General features: G+C 36.9%; 1 protein-coding gene across 9 annotated transcripts in view; it reads left to right on the top strand.

Annotated features, from left to right (window-relative positions):
* The window catches only part of AHI1 (Abelson helper integration site 1), a 193518-nt gene that overhangs the window by 79816 nt on the left and 94532 nt on the right, over nt 1–19170 (top strand). For all 9 annotated transcript variants that reach the window (XM_079780929.1, XM_079780931.1, XM_079780930.1 and 6 more), the window contains one exon: nt 11363–11418. In XM_079780929.1, coding sequence (XP_079637055.1) covers nt 11363–11418 — 56 coding nt within the window. The remainder of the gene's footprint in view (nt 1–11362; nt 11419–19170) is intronic.

Genomic DNA, 19170 nt, shown 5'->3' with positions numbered 1-19170 from the left:
GAGGGGAGAATATGAATGCCAACTTTTCTCATTTAATCTTCTGATGTGAATGAGCTTAAATTTGCTATTTCCTAGCCATTTATTTTGTAAGGAGTTATTTTATATGATATTTATATAGTATATATAGTTCCAACCTTACAATTTTCAGCCCTTTTCTCCAATTTATTAAACACAGTAAACTTACTTGAAGCTATTCAGTCACATTTCTGTGTGTTGTGTGTGTGTGTGTGTGTGTGTGTGTGTGTGTGTGTGTGTGTGTGTTGGGTTTATGAACCTACTAAATTTGGTTGTCCAAGCATATGTAGCATTTGCCCAGAAGATAAATTTTAAAAGTAAAATAATTATATTCATATTCAGTGAAAATAAGAAAAAATGTAACTGAAACCATAAACTAAAATTTAATGAATATGAAAACTATATAGTTTAATGTAAATGTAGCCAAAATATATGCCCGATTATTCAATTTGTATTTTAGAGATATTCTGATGTTTTAACAACTTCTTAATTTGTCTTTTTTACATTTTGAATTTTATAGGAATTATTTACATATAGCATCTTATTTTAAAAGGTCAAATGTAAACTTTTAAAAAATATATAATTTATTGATTTTTTACAGAGAGGAAGGGAGAGGGATAGAGAGTTAGAAACATTGATGAGAGAGAAATATTGATCAGCCGCCTCCTGCACACCTCCTACTGGGGATGTGGCCACAACCAAGGTACATGCCCTTGACCAGAATCGAACCTGGGACCTTTCAGTCTGCAGGCCGACACTCTATCCACTGAGCCAAACCGGTTAGGGCTCAAATGTAAAATTTTTGAGAGTTATTGTCATATATATGGCTCTGAAGTATGAAATCTAATCAAAGAAACGATAATTCATCCTCAAAATTGTGTAGCAAGATAGATAAGCTAACCACTTTTTGTCCTGCGTCTGACAGAAATATAATCATTTTCATGAGTGAGCCTAAGTTTCCTGAAAGAAGCTTCTATATTTTACGCTTCTGATTTCTGATGATGGCATTACCCTTCTTTCAGGTGGAAACTGGATGCATCTTTGACTCCTCCTTCTCATTTGTTTTTTTGAACTAGTCATTCTCAAAGTCTTCTCACTATTTCCAATCTCTCTTCACCAATCATCCTGTTGGTTTGTTTGTTAATCCTCACCCAAGTATATTTTTTCCATTGATTTCCTAGAGAGAGTAGCAGGGAGGGAGGGGGAGAGAGAGAGAGAAACATCAATTGGTTGCCTCCTGCACCAGGGCCAGGGATGGAACCTACAATCTAGGTATGTTTCCTTGACCAGAAATCAAACCCTCGACACTTAGGTGTTTGGGCCAGTTCTCTAACCATTGATCCACACCAGCCAGGACACCAATCATCCCTTTAATCTTTATGGTTGTTTTTTTTTTGTCCTGTTTTCTAGTATCATGGTTTTGTAGATGTCATTACATCTTTCTAAATCTCAAAGTAAAGTTCTTTTCTCTGAATTGATGTTTCCTCTGTGTTCAATTTTCTCATCTGTTTATGTATCCTGTCTTTTTCTTTCATTCCAATGGATTTTTTTTTTTTTCTGGTGATCCTTGGCATCTTGCTTCTTTCTTTCTTTCTTCCTTTCTTTCTTCCTTCCTTCCTTCCTTCTTTCTTTCTTTCTTTCTTTCTTTCTTTCTTTCTTTCTTTCTTTCTTTCTTTCTTTCTTTCTTTTCTTTCTTTTCTTTCTTCCTTCCTTCCTTCCTTCCTTCCTTCCTTCCTTCCTTCCTTCCTTCCTTCCTTCCTTCCTTCCTTCCTTCCTTCCTTCCTTCTTCTTTCTTTCTTTCTTTCTTTCTTTCTTTCTTTCTTTCTTTCTTTCTTTCTTTCTTTCTTTCTTTCTTTCTTTCTTTTCTTTCTTTCTTTCATGAAGGACCCGGTACAAATATGGTGTTCCTCTTTTGTTGTGTAAGTAGCTCTGTAATCTCACTGTTTTGTTCACCTTACCAGGAAGTCTGTTGAGAACTTCATATATATAGCTAAGACATATTAACTGGCAGCTTATATTTAGGGTAAACAGGCAAGATAAATGAGTTAGGCTGTCGGACACTTGTCAGAATGAGAATAAGTGGGACAACAGTTCTGGAAGTCTTTACTCTTCCCAAGTGCTTTGTTCAGTATTATTTTTAGAGACGCATCCACTTTTTTTTTTTTTTTTTTTTTTTTTTACTTTTTTAAAATCTAGGGTGAATGCTCAGCATCATCCATTTTATGTGGAATCTACATCTTGTTTGGCTTACGTGTTTTTATATACAGACCTTCAGTTATTTCTCCTGGGGTTTGTTTTGTTTTGCTGTCTACCCAAAGTGCTGAATCTGTGTCCACAGGCACTCTGAGTTTCATTGTCAGATAGAGCCTATATCTACTGCAGCCTATCATAATGTTTTCAGAGATATGTTTTGAGTCACTTCTCATCTTCCATAAATTTGTTCCATCTCTAATCTGTTATTTTCCCGGCTCACCAGTGACTTGCACATTGCACATTCCAATGTTCAGTTCTTTGTTCTTATCTTACTGGACTTATTAGCAGCATTTGACACATTTGATCACTTCTTAATACACAGGTTTCCAGGACATCACATTCTCAGTTGTCCTATTTCCTTAACCACACTCATTTTTTTTTCCTTTCAATTTTATTTTGTATTAGTTTCAGGTGTACAGCTTAGTGGTTAGAAAGTCACATTTACATAGTGTTCCCCTTGATATTTCCAGTACCACAACTGGCACCATACATAGTTACAAAATAATATTGAAGATTTCTTGGTTGAGCATTGACCTATGAACCAGGAGGTCATGGTTTGATTCCTGGTCAGGGCATATGCCCAGGTTGCGGGCTGGTTCCCCAGTGTGGGGCATGCAGGAGGCAGCTGATTGATGATTCTCTCTCAACATTGATGTTTCTATATCTCTCTCCCTCTCCCTTCCTCTCTGAAATCAATAAAAATATATTTTAAAAAAAGATTTCAGATTTCAGCATCATAATTGTGCAGAAGTATTAAAAAGCAATTTTAACTTGAATAGGGACTCTAAATTTTTCTTATTTTTTTGTATTTAAATCAATACATGATGTTGTAGTAACACTTAGCCATACATGATGTTGTAGTAACACTTAGCCAAGTAATTGGAGACACCTGAATTTAGATCCAGATTCTGTTACTTATGCTATGACTGGGAGCAAGTCATTTCATATGGGAGCATGTCATTTGAAAATAGAGGAAAGTGTTTAGTGCCAGTGAAAGTTTTCAAATACCTACCTGTGTTTGACTTACAATGCAATAAGAATGATAGTATCTTTGAGTATATGCAGGACTATTTTAATTATTGAACCTTTTTATTTTAAATTTATCCAACTTCCCACTAAATTTTAGAAAGAAAAATCACAGTCTTCTTAGAATCAAACTTAGTGAATGTCTTATATCCATATTCCTCTGGTGCATTTCTTTTTCAAAATGTAAGTTCTAAGCATACCACTAAGCATTTCCATGATAATAGTGGTTTTTATAATATACTAGAGACCTGATGCACGAAATTCTACAAGAGTAGGCCTTCGCAGCCACAGCAGCTGCCTGAATCCCTCCTTCACAGCCATTGCAGCTGCCTCGATCTTGTGGCTGCAGCCCTGGCTTCGTCAGGAAGGACGTCCAGTCTAATTAGCATATTGTGCTTTTATTATTATAGACTAGAGGCCCGAGCACAAAATTCATGTGTGGGGGAGGGTCTCTCAGCCTGGCCTGTGCCCTTGGGGGATGTCCGACTGCCGGGATCGGGCCTAAACCTGCAGTCAGACATCTCTCACGCAATCCAGGATGCTGCATGCACCAGTGACCATACTTTTCATACAGGTAAAAGGCATCTTGCTGTTGTATGGGCAGGTATATTTTTTGCCCTGATTATAAAAAGTAGTATATAACATGATCCTTCTGAGGCAGTAGTACCATTTTCCCTATCATATGGGTGGAAAAACTGAAGCAGAGAGAAGTTAAGTAATTGGCTTTGTCACACAGTTATAAGTGTCAGAATCAGGGCTGACCACAAAATGTGCAAGCAGAGTCCATGCATGTCATCGCTGCATCATCCTGTTTTTTCAGTGTTAGAGTAGCCTTGCCAGGTTTTAATTTTTAAATCTAAGAGACTGTTCAGAATATATAGGGCAGGGTCCTAAGCCTGGTCAGTGATCAGAGCTTATCTATGGAATGACCGCAGGCAGGGTGATCAGGGAGCCCCCGCTGGCGCCCGCCTTGGCTGCGATCTGGCACTGGCAACTGGCTGCCCCCCCTCCCCCGCCCCCCCCCCCCCCCCCCCCCCGCCATCGCCACCTCTGGTTGCCTCCCTCTCGGGGTCTGGACGCTCAACATCGGGGCAGCTCCTGTGTTGAGCATCTGCCCCCTGGTGGTCAGTGCATGTCATAGCAACCAGTCGTTCAGCAGGTCGTTCCCCCCATTCGGTCGATTTGCACATTAGGGCTTTATTATATAAGATTTCTAAAGTACGAGACTTTGCAGGTTTCAACGTCTTTATCAGAACATTATTTATATCATGATGAAAATAGTGAAAGTTTTGAATTTACTGCTGTGCCTCCAAGTTAAAATGAAACTGTCAGTGCGTCAGTTCACTCAAAGGTGAGTATTAAAGGAAGAATTACAATAACTACATGGCTGCAGCAGGCAAGAGGAGAGAGTAGGTTATAAAATGGCCAAATTATTTTTTATCAGGTACTCCTTTATTGTTTGTTTTTATAGTTTGAGAGTAAGAATACATTTAATATTGTTTAATATCAACCATATGATGCATTTCACTGTTTTTATAATCTCAAACTGAAATTGACAACTTTTAATCATTAAGACAATTGGGCATATAAAATATTAATGTAGTGTATACTTCCAAATATGTAGTTTTTAAAATATATTTTCCCATAATTTTTTTTCTGGTAATAACTTAATATATGGTCTTGAAGAAAATGAGTATTCCATAATTTTGAAGCCTTTCTTCAATTGCTAAATATTATGGTTCCTTTAGTTTATCAGCATAAGGAATACATATGTACATCAAAATGTTGACCACATCTCTGATAATGAAAAATATTTTAATTCATGTTTAAAATAAAAGGTCACATTTACTCCCTATTAATCACATATACTCATTCCTTCCCTGTATATACTTGCACATTAACACTTTATATATTTTCAAATCACTGTCCATTTTAGCCTTTAGTTCTATGATTCTGTGAAAAGTTACGAGTTTTTAAACTAGAAATAATTTTTTCTATACTAATTCTGCTTCAGATGGGCATTGCTTGGAACCAAAGAAGTAGCCCTTAATGTTCCCCTCCCCTGGTCAAGGGGAACAATAAAATACCATTTATATTGTAAAAATCATAATTTTTGTTTTCTTTGTAAATTACTATGTCCCAAAGTAACTTTTTAAAATTTAAATCTATGACAAGAAACACTTTAGTTTTCAAACTTTTTGGTTTGTGTCTCCTGAAGGCCCTAGAAATGCAGAGGAAGACCCTGGAAATTCAGAGGGAAAGGGCTATTTAAACCAAGTTCTCATTTACTCTTAGTTAGGTTATACTTTTCTGAAACTGTGGTCAGAATAGCCTTGAGGTTTCCCTTGGACTAACTAAGTGCACGCTTTTGCGTTTAGTGGCTTAGTCAGTTTGGTCTGGAGAGCGAGCAGACTGTGATATCATAGAACTTACTGGCAGTGTTTTCTGAAAATGAATACCTACCACTTATTGAAAGTGTCAGCTAACGATGGAAATTAGGTTTAAGGACCAGACCTTGTGGTGATGATAGAGACTACTAGGTAATGTTGATTTGTATTTTCCAGAATTTTAAATGTGTGATTGCAGGAAGCTCCCTTCAATGAAAAGTGAATGAAAATGTAAAAAAAATCTATCTCGGTATTGCTCTTAGTAACTTGCCTATGAGTTTGAGAGCAAAGTTTATGATAAATATGGAAACTACAAAAATGAGTAAATGGAGTGACTGGTCATTTTTAAAAATAATTTCAGAAGTTTTTGCATTGTAAATGTTCATTAAGTAAAAAGTAGAACATTGTTCTAATTTCAGGCAATTTACTTTTTCAAATTTCTCCACTATAAAAATTCAACTATAATTTTGCAAGGAATAAAAATTGAAAATGATTCTTGACTAATATCCAGCTCTCTTTTATTTTAGCAGGACCAAAAATTTACTTTATTTTAGTAAAAGCACCCTAACAAAAGCTATTACCCACTTTAAAAAATAAAAGCCTTTTTATACTTTATCAAAAATTAATCCATACAATTCATCATCCAATGTTCTGTAGAGTCTACTATGTAATAGGGACTAAGCCAAGCCCTGGAGAAATGGAAAATGAAAGACTGCCCTCAAAAGTCCTCCCAGACTAGTTGAAGAATTCAACAGGCAAAGAAATAGTTACAGTATAATGGGGTTGAGTTCAATAGCAGATAAGCACAAAACACAGAGCACAGAGAAAGGAATCAATCTGACTAAATATATTATACTTCATGTCCCTGCTCAGAATTCTTTGTTGTCTACATAATACAGAACAATATTGTCCATTTAGAACTCCTCCAAATGATAGTTTAGGACTAGGAATCTGGATTTTGTTGCAGGTTAATATGTCCGAAGTCCTGTAATAATTTTAGTTACTATGCTACATGCTTCAAACCTGCCTCCCAGGGGTGTTCTGATATTCTGGGAATGAGTGAATAATTATAAAGCACTCCAGTTTCTTTCATATTCATGTGTGCGACTGACTCTGTGTGTGTGTGTGTGTGTGTATGTGTGTGTGTTGTGTATACTTACCCCGCTTTTGAAAGGAATCGAGTCTTTCACATTTCATAGCTGTTAAATTTTGTGTGAGCCAAATAGGTTTTATATTTTGGCTAATTCAAAATCAACAAAGTTTGCCATGGGGAGGAGGGGAGCTTTAGGGAGGTTGTCTTTTGTTTTTCTTTTTTCCTTCTTTATTTTTATAGTAACATTATGAGGCTTGATGTTTAATGTCATCTCCATCTTTTAATCTATGTATTTTCAAGAGAAGATTTAACAAAGAGTTGAAAGTAAAACACTTTAAAAGCCAATGTTAAAGGCAATTATAAATGCACTAGAGGCCTGGTGCACGAATTTGTCCATGGGTGGGGTCCCTCGGCCTGGCTGGCGATTGGGCTGATCAGGGCCGGCCAGCTGTGGGGGGAGGGACCGCAGGAGGTTGGCAGGTGGGTGGGACCGCGAGAGGTTGGCCGGCCATGGGAGGTTGGCTATGGGAGCGCACTGACCACCAGGGGGAAGCTCCTGCATTGAGTGCCTGCCCCCTGGTTGTCAGTGCGCGTCATAGCAACCTGTCGACCATTCATTCAGTTGTTTGGTCACTTAGGCTTTTATATGTATAGATAGTATAGCAGTTATTGAACCTTTTTATTTTATATTTATCCAACTTCCTATGAACCAGGAGGTTATGGTTCAATTCCAGGTCAGGGCACATGCCTGGGGAGCGGGCTGGATCCCCAGTGTGGGGCATGCAGGAGGCAGCTGATTGATGATTCTTTCTCATCATTGATGTTTCTGTCCCTCTCTCCCTCTCCCTTCCTCTCTGAAATCAATAAATATATATATATTAAAAAAAAAAAACACACAGATTGTCAGACTAGACCAGTGATGGGCAACCTTTTGAGCTTGGTGTGTCAAACTTCGCCAAAAAACTGAGCATAACTCGGGTAGTGTGTCACTTTGAGGAAAAAACATTATTTCGCAAATGTTTCATCCTTAGGAGCAGCAAATGTTTCATCCTCGGCATGCGGCCGCCTCAGCGGCCGCGTGTCATCAGAAATGGCTATGCGTGTCAGTGCTGACACACGTATCATAGGTTCGCCATCACTGGACTAGACACTATAGCAGTAAATATTTATTGAAACTGATTTTTTATTTATTTAATTTAATGATAGATTGATTTACTCTATAGGTATTATATATTCTTAAGTTCATTTTGAGGTATTCTAATTTTAAAATACCCAGGGTAAATTGTACATTTTAACTATACTTCCACATTATTAATATATTTAGTGAATGAAAATTTAAATTAGACTATAAATACAAATAATTGTTTTATTTTATTTTATTAACTAGAGGCCTGGTGCACGAATTAGTGCATCAGTGGGGTCCCTCGGCCTGGCCTCCGGGATTGGGCTGAAACCGGCTCTCCAACATCCCCCGAGGGATCCCAGATTGCGAGAGGGCACAGGCCAGACCGAGGGACCCCACTAGTGCACGTTTGGGGCCGGGGAGGGACAATCGGGACCGGGGAGGGACGCAGAAGGCCAGCTGGGGAGGGACTGTGAGAGGGCTCCAGGGCGTGTCCAGCCCTTCTAACTCAGTCCCAATCGGCTGGACCCCAGCAGCTAGCTAACCTACTGGTTGAAGTGTCTGCCCCTAGTGGTCAGTGCACGTCCTAGCAACTGGTCGACTGGTTGATTGTCTGCCCCCCGGTGATCAGTGCATGTCATAGCAAGCGGTTGAGCATCCTTAGCATATCATTTGCATATTACACTTTGATTGGTTGAACGGCCTACCGGTCAACCGGACACTTAGCATATTAGGCTTTTATTATGTAGGATGTTTTCCATAAAGAAAGTATATCAGTCAGTATTCTACAAAAAAAGAGGACCAATAGGATGTATATATAGATAGATTTATTTTAAGTAATTGGTTCATAGGATTGTGGAGGCTAGGAAGTCCAAAATTTTCAGATAGCCTGGAAGGCAGGAAACCCAGGGAAGAGTTACAGATCAAGTTCTAAAGAAGTCTAATGGCAAAATTCCCTGTTTTTTAGGAGGTCAGTGTTTCTTAAGGCCTTCAACTGTTGGGATGAGACCCACCCACATTGTGGAGCACAATTTGCTTTACACAGACTCTATTAATTTAAATGTTAATAAAGTAAAAAAAAACAAATACCTTCACAGGAACATCTGAGATGTTTGACCATATATCCAGGTACTGTGGCCTAGTCAAGTTGGCACATAAAAATAGCTACAACAGCAAGCTACTCATTATGAGCTTTCACCTTAATAAAAGTGAAATAAGGTACAAATGTAGATAAATACAGATTCTTCAGCTAAAATTTACATAAAACTGCTATTTTTACTTAAACTTATATCTTTCTGTATATTCTTTACTGAAAGTTTGAACAGACATTTATCATTGTATTTCCAAAAGATATTATTTCAACAGGCAATCTAAATTGAATACTAAGATTATATCTTTGGATAATCCACTTTTTTTTTTTTTTTTTTTTTTTTTTTAATATATTTTATTGATTTTTTTTACAGAGAGGAAGGGAGAGGAATAGAGAGCCAGAAACATCGATGAGAGAGAAACATCGATCAGCTGCCTCCTGCACACCCCCCACCGGGGATGTGCCCACAACCAAGGTACATGCCCTTGACCGGAATCGAACCTGGGACCCTTCAGTCTGCAGGCCGACGCTCTATCCACCGAGCCAAACCGGTTTCGGCTGGATAATCCACTTTTAAAACCTATTTTTAACACATCCCAAAATTGAAACTGTAAAATATGTAGGTTTTTCCCCCTAATTTTATAAACTAAAAATAATAGAATAGGGGTTTTTGTTGTTGTTGATTTGCATCATTTTGAAGTTACTTTGTAATTGGATAAGAATTTAAAAATAAGTAATCAGCCTAGGTTAATTTTACAGCAGATTACAATAGTACCACATATTATTCATGATACAACTTTAAAGGATCCTGCCATACAAGTGAGGCTTTTTTCTTATATGTAAGATGTTGCTAATTCCTGAACATTATGAATACTTTCATTTAAAAGCCAGCGTGTCGTGCCAGACTGTTCTTAATGGTTGCAGCTAGAGAGAGATGTGGGGCTGGGAAAGTGGGAATTTCACCACTTGTTGTATATACTAAAATATTATTAAAATCTTGCGTTAAGAGTTGGCATTATTTGAATATTTTACAATATATTTTACTTGGGTTTTTAATTTTTTTTAATTCAAGGCCAATGTTAATGTAGGTATAAAAATGTGTCTGCCCATCAAAATTACTTTAAAGATTTATTACACTTAAGACAAAACTATTCATTTGCTGTGTGATATTTATTCAGAAAAGGATATCTTTTTTCCTAGACTCGAGGTCAGAAATCATAATTTATCCTTTATAATTTATCTTTTATTATTGAATGCTCAGTAGCCATTCAATAAATATTAGTTGATTGGATAAAAGTAGTATTGGCCTTCACTGGCTAAAAGTAGATGTTGAGAGAATTTTTTAAATGAACCAAAAACTTTTTTTTAAATCATGTTTTATGGTACTGTGTTCATTTTGGATATACTGTTACAAAGTGATAAAAAAAAAAGATTGTTTTGTGTTGATCTCTATAATATTTTAAGAAAAATAAGTTAAATCCCTGTGAGAGGGAATAGTGTTTTGTTTCAACTCTGAATTTTGCTAATTGATACCAATAGTACATTGCAGTTCTCACTTCTAACCAGCCCTGCATGTGATAGCCTTTAGAATTATTTGAACAAACTCTTCTGAGATCCTAACTCAATGGTTTGCTGATGAACAGAGATTGTAAAGTAAATGAGACCCACACTGTGTTCATTTTTAACTTGAGCTTGACTTTGAACCAGTATATTTGCAGATGAGATGCAGTGGGTTATATCCTTATAAACTGTTTATTACAAAGAAATGCAGTAAAGTGCATTGGGAACCAAAAGATAAATCCACACATGATAAAAGGATTTTTCTCAAGTTTCTCAGTCACTATTATCATTTAAAGGAGAGAATCAAAGGGAATTTTTAATTTTCTAGATATTCCATGGTGATGAAGAAACAGCACAATATGTCATAGAAGGAAGCCAGGTCAAAGAGAAATTCAAATAGATTTATTTATTCTTTTTGAGAAAATGAAGTGATTCTTTTCTAGCCTTTGTGATACTTCTTTATGAAAACTTGATGACCTCAAGTCAGAAATAAATCTTTCAAGGAAGAAATGCAGCAGAGCAGGGATAATGGTATATATAATTTTTGAGCCTAGAGCGGGATATGGACACACCTTGCTCTATTGCTGGAATGGAAAAACTGGCTTAGCTCGCCTTGAGTCAGGTGTCTTAGCTAAAAACTCTCCAACTGTTTCTGACCATAGTATTCATGATACAACTTTAAAGGATCCTGCCATACAAGTGAGGCTTTTTTCTTATATGTAAGCTGTAGGAGTCGTGTCTTTGTGACATAAATGTCTTCAAAATAAAATGGGTAGGTATAATAAGCAGATATTCACACTCTTTTCTTTTCACAGGAATTATCAACATAGAAAGAATGCCTTGTAACCATCATGAAGATACAGCACCAACGGTAAGGCAGTCTATTTCTGAATTTTTAAAACTGATAAGAAGCTACAATGATACTGGTTATAATAATGTCATTGTACAAAATTCTTATCCTCCCTTTTGTCAGTAGTTATATTCCTCGTGTTTTTTAATTAATGAAGAAAATTTACTAATTTTTGCCACGATATAGGAAAATAAGATCTGTATCATTTTTACAGGTACTTATTTATATTAATGTTATATGTGGAATGTTTTTTTAATTTAAGAATACTTTATACTTTTCGCCCAGCTGGTGTGGCTCAGTGGTTGAGTGTTGACCAAGAGGTTATAGGTTCCATTCTGGTCAGGGCACATGCCTGGCTTGTGGGCTTCATCCCCAGTAGGGGGTGTGCAGGGGCAGCCGATTGATGTTTTTCTCTTATCCATCATTCTGTCTCTCTATCCCTCTCCCTTCCTCTTTCTCTAAAATCAATAAAAACATATTAAAAATACTTTATACTTTTGATAAAGTAATGCAAATATATATATGGAAATTGATTTACACCCTTTTTAAAATGAATGTTATTTTGAGCATTAGCATCATTTAGAGTGAATGATTTGTAATAGTGGAATTATGCTTCCATTTTATTATATATTACTAGGCTTTATTATTATCAAAGTAAAATCCTGTGTTTTATCCCTCTTATATTACTACCAGGCAACAAAAGGCATTTAACAATTACAGTATCATTTACTATATTAAAAATAATTATAGAAGATAATATAGAAAGGAGATGATTAAAATTAGTATCTGAGTATAATATTTATATGAAATATATATCAATTGATAGTTCCCACTAGACAGATTTATAAGATGATATAGACTAGAGTATATCTTCCTCTTCTCAAAGCATAATCTTACTTCTTGTCCTTTCTATTCAATACAGCTCTTCATTTTCTGCTACTAAAAATATCTTTTTAAGAAAATGAAGATAATATTCTACTATATCTGAGTTTTATTGATAATTAATATTTTTCTCTAGGGAAAATTGACTCCATTTTTTATTTGTAATAAATCCATATGATTAATTCAACATATTTGATGACTAACTATGTGGTGCTCCAGAAAAGACTAGTGTTTTAGGAATTAATCAGTGTAATCATAAAAAATACTTGATTATAGTGTATATTCCAATTATCTTTAGTAGCAGTAACATTTTATAAATTTTATTCTTTAACATTTAAAATTAAAGATAATAACTATGGAAAACAAATTATTTTAATGTATTTGAATCATTGGATTATTTTTCATACTTTTGAAATTTATGTTATTCATGTAGGCATTCCTGTGGCACTGGTGTTTACATTTCTGTTTTTTTGTTTGTTTGTTTGTTTGTTTGTTTGTTTTTTGTATATTCTGGAACTCAGAAAAGGACAGCCTGGCAGAGTTTTTTTGTCTTAACCTGTGGGCTAATTATAGATGCCTATGTTAATTAAATGATAAAAGAACTGAATTCTCATGAACTCATGAGAAATAATGATATTAACTTTTTCAGTAGTTATCTCAAAATAACTCCAGTGAATTAGGAACAATCTATCCTATATAATAAAGAGCTAATATGCAAATTGCTGTCACACCATCACGCCTTAAAGGCTCAGACACTCAACACTGGGGAGAGAGGAATGGGAACTAGCCAGGCACAAATGAGCTCACAAGAGAGGAATGGGGACCAGCCAGGCACAAATGAGCTCATGAGAGAGAAATGGGGACCAGCCAGGCACAAATGAGCTCGTGAGAGAGAAATGGGGACCAGCCAGGCACAAATGAGCTCGTGAGAGAAGAATGAGGACCAGCCATGCTGTGACCTGGGAGAGGAACAAGCTGCACGCCCCATGGTCCCGGGCACCAACACCTGTACCTGCAGCCCAGGAAAGGGACAAACCATCCACCCTGCAGTCCTGGGCACCAGCATCTGTGGCTGCGGCCCGGGAGAGGGACAAGCTGCCCGCCCCGTGGTCTCCTGTGGCTGCAGCTGGCCCGGGTGAAGCTGGGCTGGGTCCTGGGTGCCTGCAGCTGGCCAGAGGGAGGGAAGCCCAGGTCCCGGGTGCCTGCGACCGGCCGGAGGAGGGAATCCTGGGTCCCAGGTGCGGGGCGAGGCAGAGGTTGTTAGGGGTAATCAGGCCAGCCGGAGAGCAGTTAGGGGTGATCAGGCAGGCAGGCAGAGGTGGTTAGGGGCAATCAGGGATGCAGGCAGAGGGATTAGGGGCGATCAGGCAGGCAGGCAGGTGAGCGGTTAGGAGCCAGCAGTCCTGGATTGCAAGAGGCAGTCGGACATCCCCTGAGGTGTCCTGGATTGGAGAGGGTGCAGGCTGGGCTAAGGGATCCCCCCCCTCCGTGCACGAATTTCATGCACCGGGCCTCTAGTGTATATATTAAAACCTAAGTGACCGAACGATTGGTCAACCAGTCACTATGACATGCACTGACCACCAGGGGGCAGATGCTCGATGCAGGAGCTGCCCCTTGGTGGTCAGTGCGCTCCTACAGCCAACCTCATGCGGCTGGCCAACCTCCCACGGTTCCTCCCACCAGCCAGCCTGATTGGGACTGAGCAAGAATGCCCCAATCGGTCCCCAATTGCCGACCAGGCCTAGGGACCCCAGCTGTGCAGGAATTTGTGCACCGAGCCTCTAGTAGCTAATAATAATAGTTCAGGTGCTGTTGGTCTTTTGATTATGTTTTTCCAGTTGGATTATTAAATGGTAGTTCCTATTAATAACATTTCCACTCTGTGCAATCAATAAGTTTTAATATACTATACAGGCATTCCCCAAACATTCAGTTATCCCGGTTTTGACTTGAGTCAAGCTTCCATTTTGTGTGTTTTAAAACTCTTCTCCTCTGTCATTGCTGCAAATTAAGCATATTCTACTCCCCCTCTTCCCCAGGGTCCTCCTGCTTACTGACAGTTAACTTTGTCCCTTTCTCCATAACCTCTAAATAGGATCACAAGTGTGTTCATAACCCATTGTCCTGGAAAGTAAAGTCTCACTTTCACAGAAAATATAATTGTACCTAATTTCAGCCCTTTGGATCTATATCAGTGGTTCTCAACCTTTCTAATGCCGCAACCCTTTAATACAGTTCCTCATGTTGTGGTGACCCCCAACCATAAAATTATTTTCCTTGCTACTTCATAACTGTAATTTTGCTACTGTTAATGAATTGTAATGTAAATATCTGTGTTTTCCGATGGTCTTAGGCCCTACAGCAGCGGTTCTCAACCTGTGGGTCACGACCGACAGGTTGAGAACCGCTAGCAGGGTCGCCTAAGACCATCGGAAAACACAGATATTTACATTATAATTCATTAACAGTAGCAAAATTACAGTTATGAAGTAGCAAGGAATATAATTTTATGGTTGGGGGTCACCACAACATGAGGAACTATATTAAAGGGTCACGGCATTAGAAAGGTTGAGAACGACTGTACTATATGCTCTTATTTTCATTAAAGGGATTAAGATGAGAAAATGTTTAGAGATAGACGATATAGGAAAAAGACTGTCCAAAAATTTAAGATGGGTTATTTGTAAGTTCAAACTTTGTACTATATTGGCCCAAAAAAGAGAGATATTACTGGGGTCTAAGAAAAAAAATAGAAAAGGAGTGTAGTAGGATTTCAGAATGGCTGAGTCTGGGGCCCTGAGTGACTTCCTTACCCTGTACTTAACTAGCAATTTCCAGCTTATTTCTCTACACATTATCACCCCACTTTCCTGTTGCTCCGGGTACCACCATGAGTGGCTTGGGTCTAGGATAAGGTGACCAGACGTCCCGCTTTTGGCGGGACAGTCCCGATTTTTAACAATTTGTCCCGCGTCCCGTGGCATTTTAAAAAAGTCCCAATTTTTGGAAAGAATGCAGGACAAGCTAGGGAACAGCGGGAGAACGGGAAGGGAATATACGGTTTTCGGCGGCCATGTGGCTATTTAGACAGGATATGAGTTTTATATTATTTTTGTTAATTTTATAATGTTAAACTTTAATAATAACAAGTGATTGTTGAGAACTGATTATCGAGAACTGCTTATCAAAGTTCGCATTGTTGATCAGTTGTTAGAATTCGACCACCATTGTTTGGACTTAATGAACAATGGCATTTTTTGGGATTGGCAACAACGAAAACATTTTGTAACTGTCTCTCAGACGATACACATCGTATTGCGTGCTAGTAAGCTAGTTAAACAAGTGGTGTCATTACAAATCAGCTATTCAGATAATTTAGGTAAGTAATGTATTTATTTATTTCATAAATATATAAATTTTCTTGAATTTAGCAGACAGTACTCGTATTATTTATATTTTATAGTGGCGGCAAAAAGTCTAGCGCCGGCCTTGAAAGTGACACTTAATGACTTACGTTACAGCAAATTCAGAGGAAAAATAATACAAGTTAGTATTGTTATTATTTAGAAAGAAATATAGGATTAAAATAATTTTTAAAATATAGTTACTTTATAACAATCAAATTAATTTAATTTATAAACTAACAATAAAATATGTTCATGTAATAATGTACCTACTTACTGTGTTTTTAAGCAATATGTATATAATAATTTATAATATAATTTTAAATTATTTTTTTTAGATTTTTAACATAATGAGTAAGAAAAGAGGATGCAAATTCAACGATGATCTAAGAAGTGAATTTCCTTTTATTAAAAAAAACAAAAGTGATTACAATATAGACCAAATTTTTAATCAAGAACCCACCCCCAGGCCGAAACCGGTTTGGCTCAGTGGATAGAGCGTTGGCCTGCGGACTCAAGGGTCCCAGGTTCGATTCCGGTCAAGGGCATGTACCTTGGTTGCGGGCACATCCCCAATAGGGGGTGTGCAAGAGGCAGCTGATCGATGTTTCTCTCTCATTGATGTTTCTAACTCTATCCCTCTCTCTTCCTCTGTAAAAAATCAATAAAATATATTTTTTTAATAAAGAAAAAGAAAAAGAAACACCCCCCCACCCCCCGGTCAATGGTTGTCCCGCTTTACCTATGTTAAAATCTGGTCACCTTAGCCTAGGAGCATGTGAGATGGTAGCTACAAGTACGCATCAGGTGAGGGAAATGAGACTTTCTCAAGCCTCTATAACAGGGAAAGATGCGTATCTCGACAATCTAAGTTAGGATGAACTTTTCACTGAAAGTATGGTTACAGAGAATTGTTTGATCCTATAGCAAGACAGAACCACCTCTGTACCTTTATTCTGTGTTCTCTCTCACTCTCTTTTTAATTTACTTGTTTCATTTCTTTTCATTTATTATATGAACTTTAATATTTTTGTGTGGAATTTTTTTCTTTCTGACATAAATAATACCATATCTTTTTTGATTTGCCTTTGATAGAAAGTAAAATAAATATCTCCACATGGCATTGCCCCCTGCCATCAAAAACAAGCAAACCTTTCTTCTTTACTAGTCACAGTCACTACTCTTTTTTTCATTCTGCACTCTTAATGTTCTAGTTCAGATCTGATGTTTATATGCGTGGCTTCCTTTTCCCTGACTTTTGTCCTGAATAGTATTCACTCAGACATTTTAGTACTATAGGAAAAGCAAATAAAACATTAAACAATCATAATATTCGATTATATGAAAATAGTTACAACATGCCACTTTAAGAACTAGTTGTGCACCTGCTTATAGCCTACAGCAAATTAAGGATATTATCAGACAGATTAATCAGAGGACATTGTCTGAACCCTGAAAGGCAGTATAAAAGTTAGTTAATAGTTAAGTCAATACAGGCTTGAGTCCCATATTTGCCTTAAATGAAGGACTTATTTGCAAATCAAAGAGAAATAGTAACTAGCTTAAGGAAGTCTTCTCTTACATGCTTGGTCTTTTCTTAATTGAGATGATTACATGAGGAATATAGTTAAAACATACCTGCCCTTTAATTTTCAACCATATGCGCAGCAGTTCCCATAGCTTTTCATATTGTCTGGTGGAATTAAAGCATGGTAAGCCATACTGAATATATAAATAACTATTTGTGACTTGAGGATAATTATTTTTGAATGTCTTCCAATGAAAACAGGTGTGATAAAATTCAAATAGCATCAGTGTGGCCCGTTGTATAAGTCACTGATTTTTGTAAAGCTTCTTTAATTCCAAACTTGTAATACTAAATAATATTACTCTTTCTTATTTTATTCAGTGATTACACAACCCCCATTTAATGAGGACAATTTTTCTTTTAACAAGTGGATTTTCTGGCAGTTTATAAAACTGCAGCTTGCATTTTCACAGAAGCCTTCACCTTTACCACAACAGGTTGAAACAAAATCCAGGCTGTCTCCTGGAACACTCTTGCCATTCACCTAAGTATTGAATTGTTAGGAATTAAAATATCCTAGCTTGATTGGAAATTTAAATATTGATTCATTATTCTTTTTCATTATAAGACCAACCCATTAGCAAGCTATTCATTCATTCTGCAATTATACTTCTTCTAGGTCTTCTAAGGGTTTGATAGATAAATTTTTGTCATGTAATTTTTCATTAATGATAAACTTGAACGTTTTAAAGTGTTTTACTATTCTGAAAATTTATCTGAGATATTTGTGATGTTGCTTGCCCTTAACACTAACGTTATTCACAAATGTACTCATCTGAATTCTGTAAATTTAATCTGAGATTCTTTAATTTTTATGATTTCTGTAGCTATTCTACCACATTTTGATTTGTTATTAGGTTGTTATTGTTTAGCGCACTCTCTAGGGTTACAAATTACCCCATATTGCATTATTACACATTAGTATAATATACTTTATGCATGTAGGCATGCAAAATATATCTTTCACATTTTAACTTAATATTTGGGGCAGCTTGTTTATGGATAAATGCATGAGTTCAAATGGAATGTCTTTGATCCAAAGGAAGCACTTATTTTCTCCAATTTGTAGCATTTTCCAGGAATTCATAGTATGTGAATTGGGGTACATGTATCCCTATAAAACTCATAAAATGAAACCTAAGGCCAATCTCTTCCTGTAGGTAATTGCAGGGTGGAGAGGGAACTGATAAACTATAAGTTTTTATGGCTTAAGCCATAAAAGAATCTGTTTTCACTTATCAATGAAGTAGCAATTCAAAGCAGTTCTCTTGAAATTCAAATATAAATACAAAATAGATTCTTCTTTAAGACCACTCTAAGTTGTCCATAATATAACATTTTTCTTAAGTATCTGCACAGTGGTTTGTTTATCCAGACATTGTAAATTATGAAATTTATGTTGACTTTTCCCATTGACACACTCCACTAACATTTATGTATTTCAGACTTTTCACCTTAATTCTCTTTTGACAATTCTAAATTTTTCCACCTGGCAAACTTTTAAAATGCTGAAAATTTTAGATTACTTGAAGACTGTAACATAACAGTGCATAATCTGATTTTATTTTCTAAATTATCAGTAAACATTAGGTATATGCATAGGATAGTATAGCATCAAGCACCAGGTAGGTATGAGAGGGAAAAGTAGAAATTTAAAAAAAAAAAAAGTAAAACATGCTTTGTGTCTCTGAGTAGCTCTTGGTCTCATTAGAAAAGTTAGCTGTAAACAATAAAATCCCAATACATGAAATGGATAAAAGTTCAGAGCAATATGAAGCAGATGCCAGTCACCAAGGCAGCTTGTGCTGAAGTAAAGGAATGTGGGTTAGGCCTTGAGTGTTATCAGAATTCCCAGGACTAGAGTGGTTTGGTAAGGCTGTTTAGAGAAGGCTGTTT

This window comes from Cnephaeus nilssonii (genome assembly GCF_951640355.1).
Source record: "Cnephaeus nilssonii genome assembly, chromosome: 9".
NCBI classification, from domain to species: domain Eukaryota; kingdom Metazoa; phylum Chordata; class Mammalia; order Chiroptera; family Vespertilionidae; genus Cnephaeus; species Cnephaeus nilssonii.
Note: the sequence above shows the minus strand (reverse complement) of the source record. Positions and strands in the feature narration are given on the sequence as shown.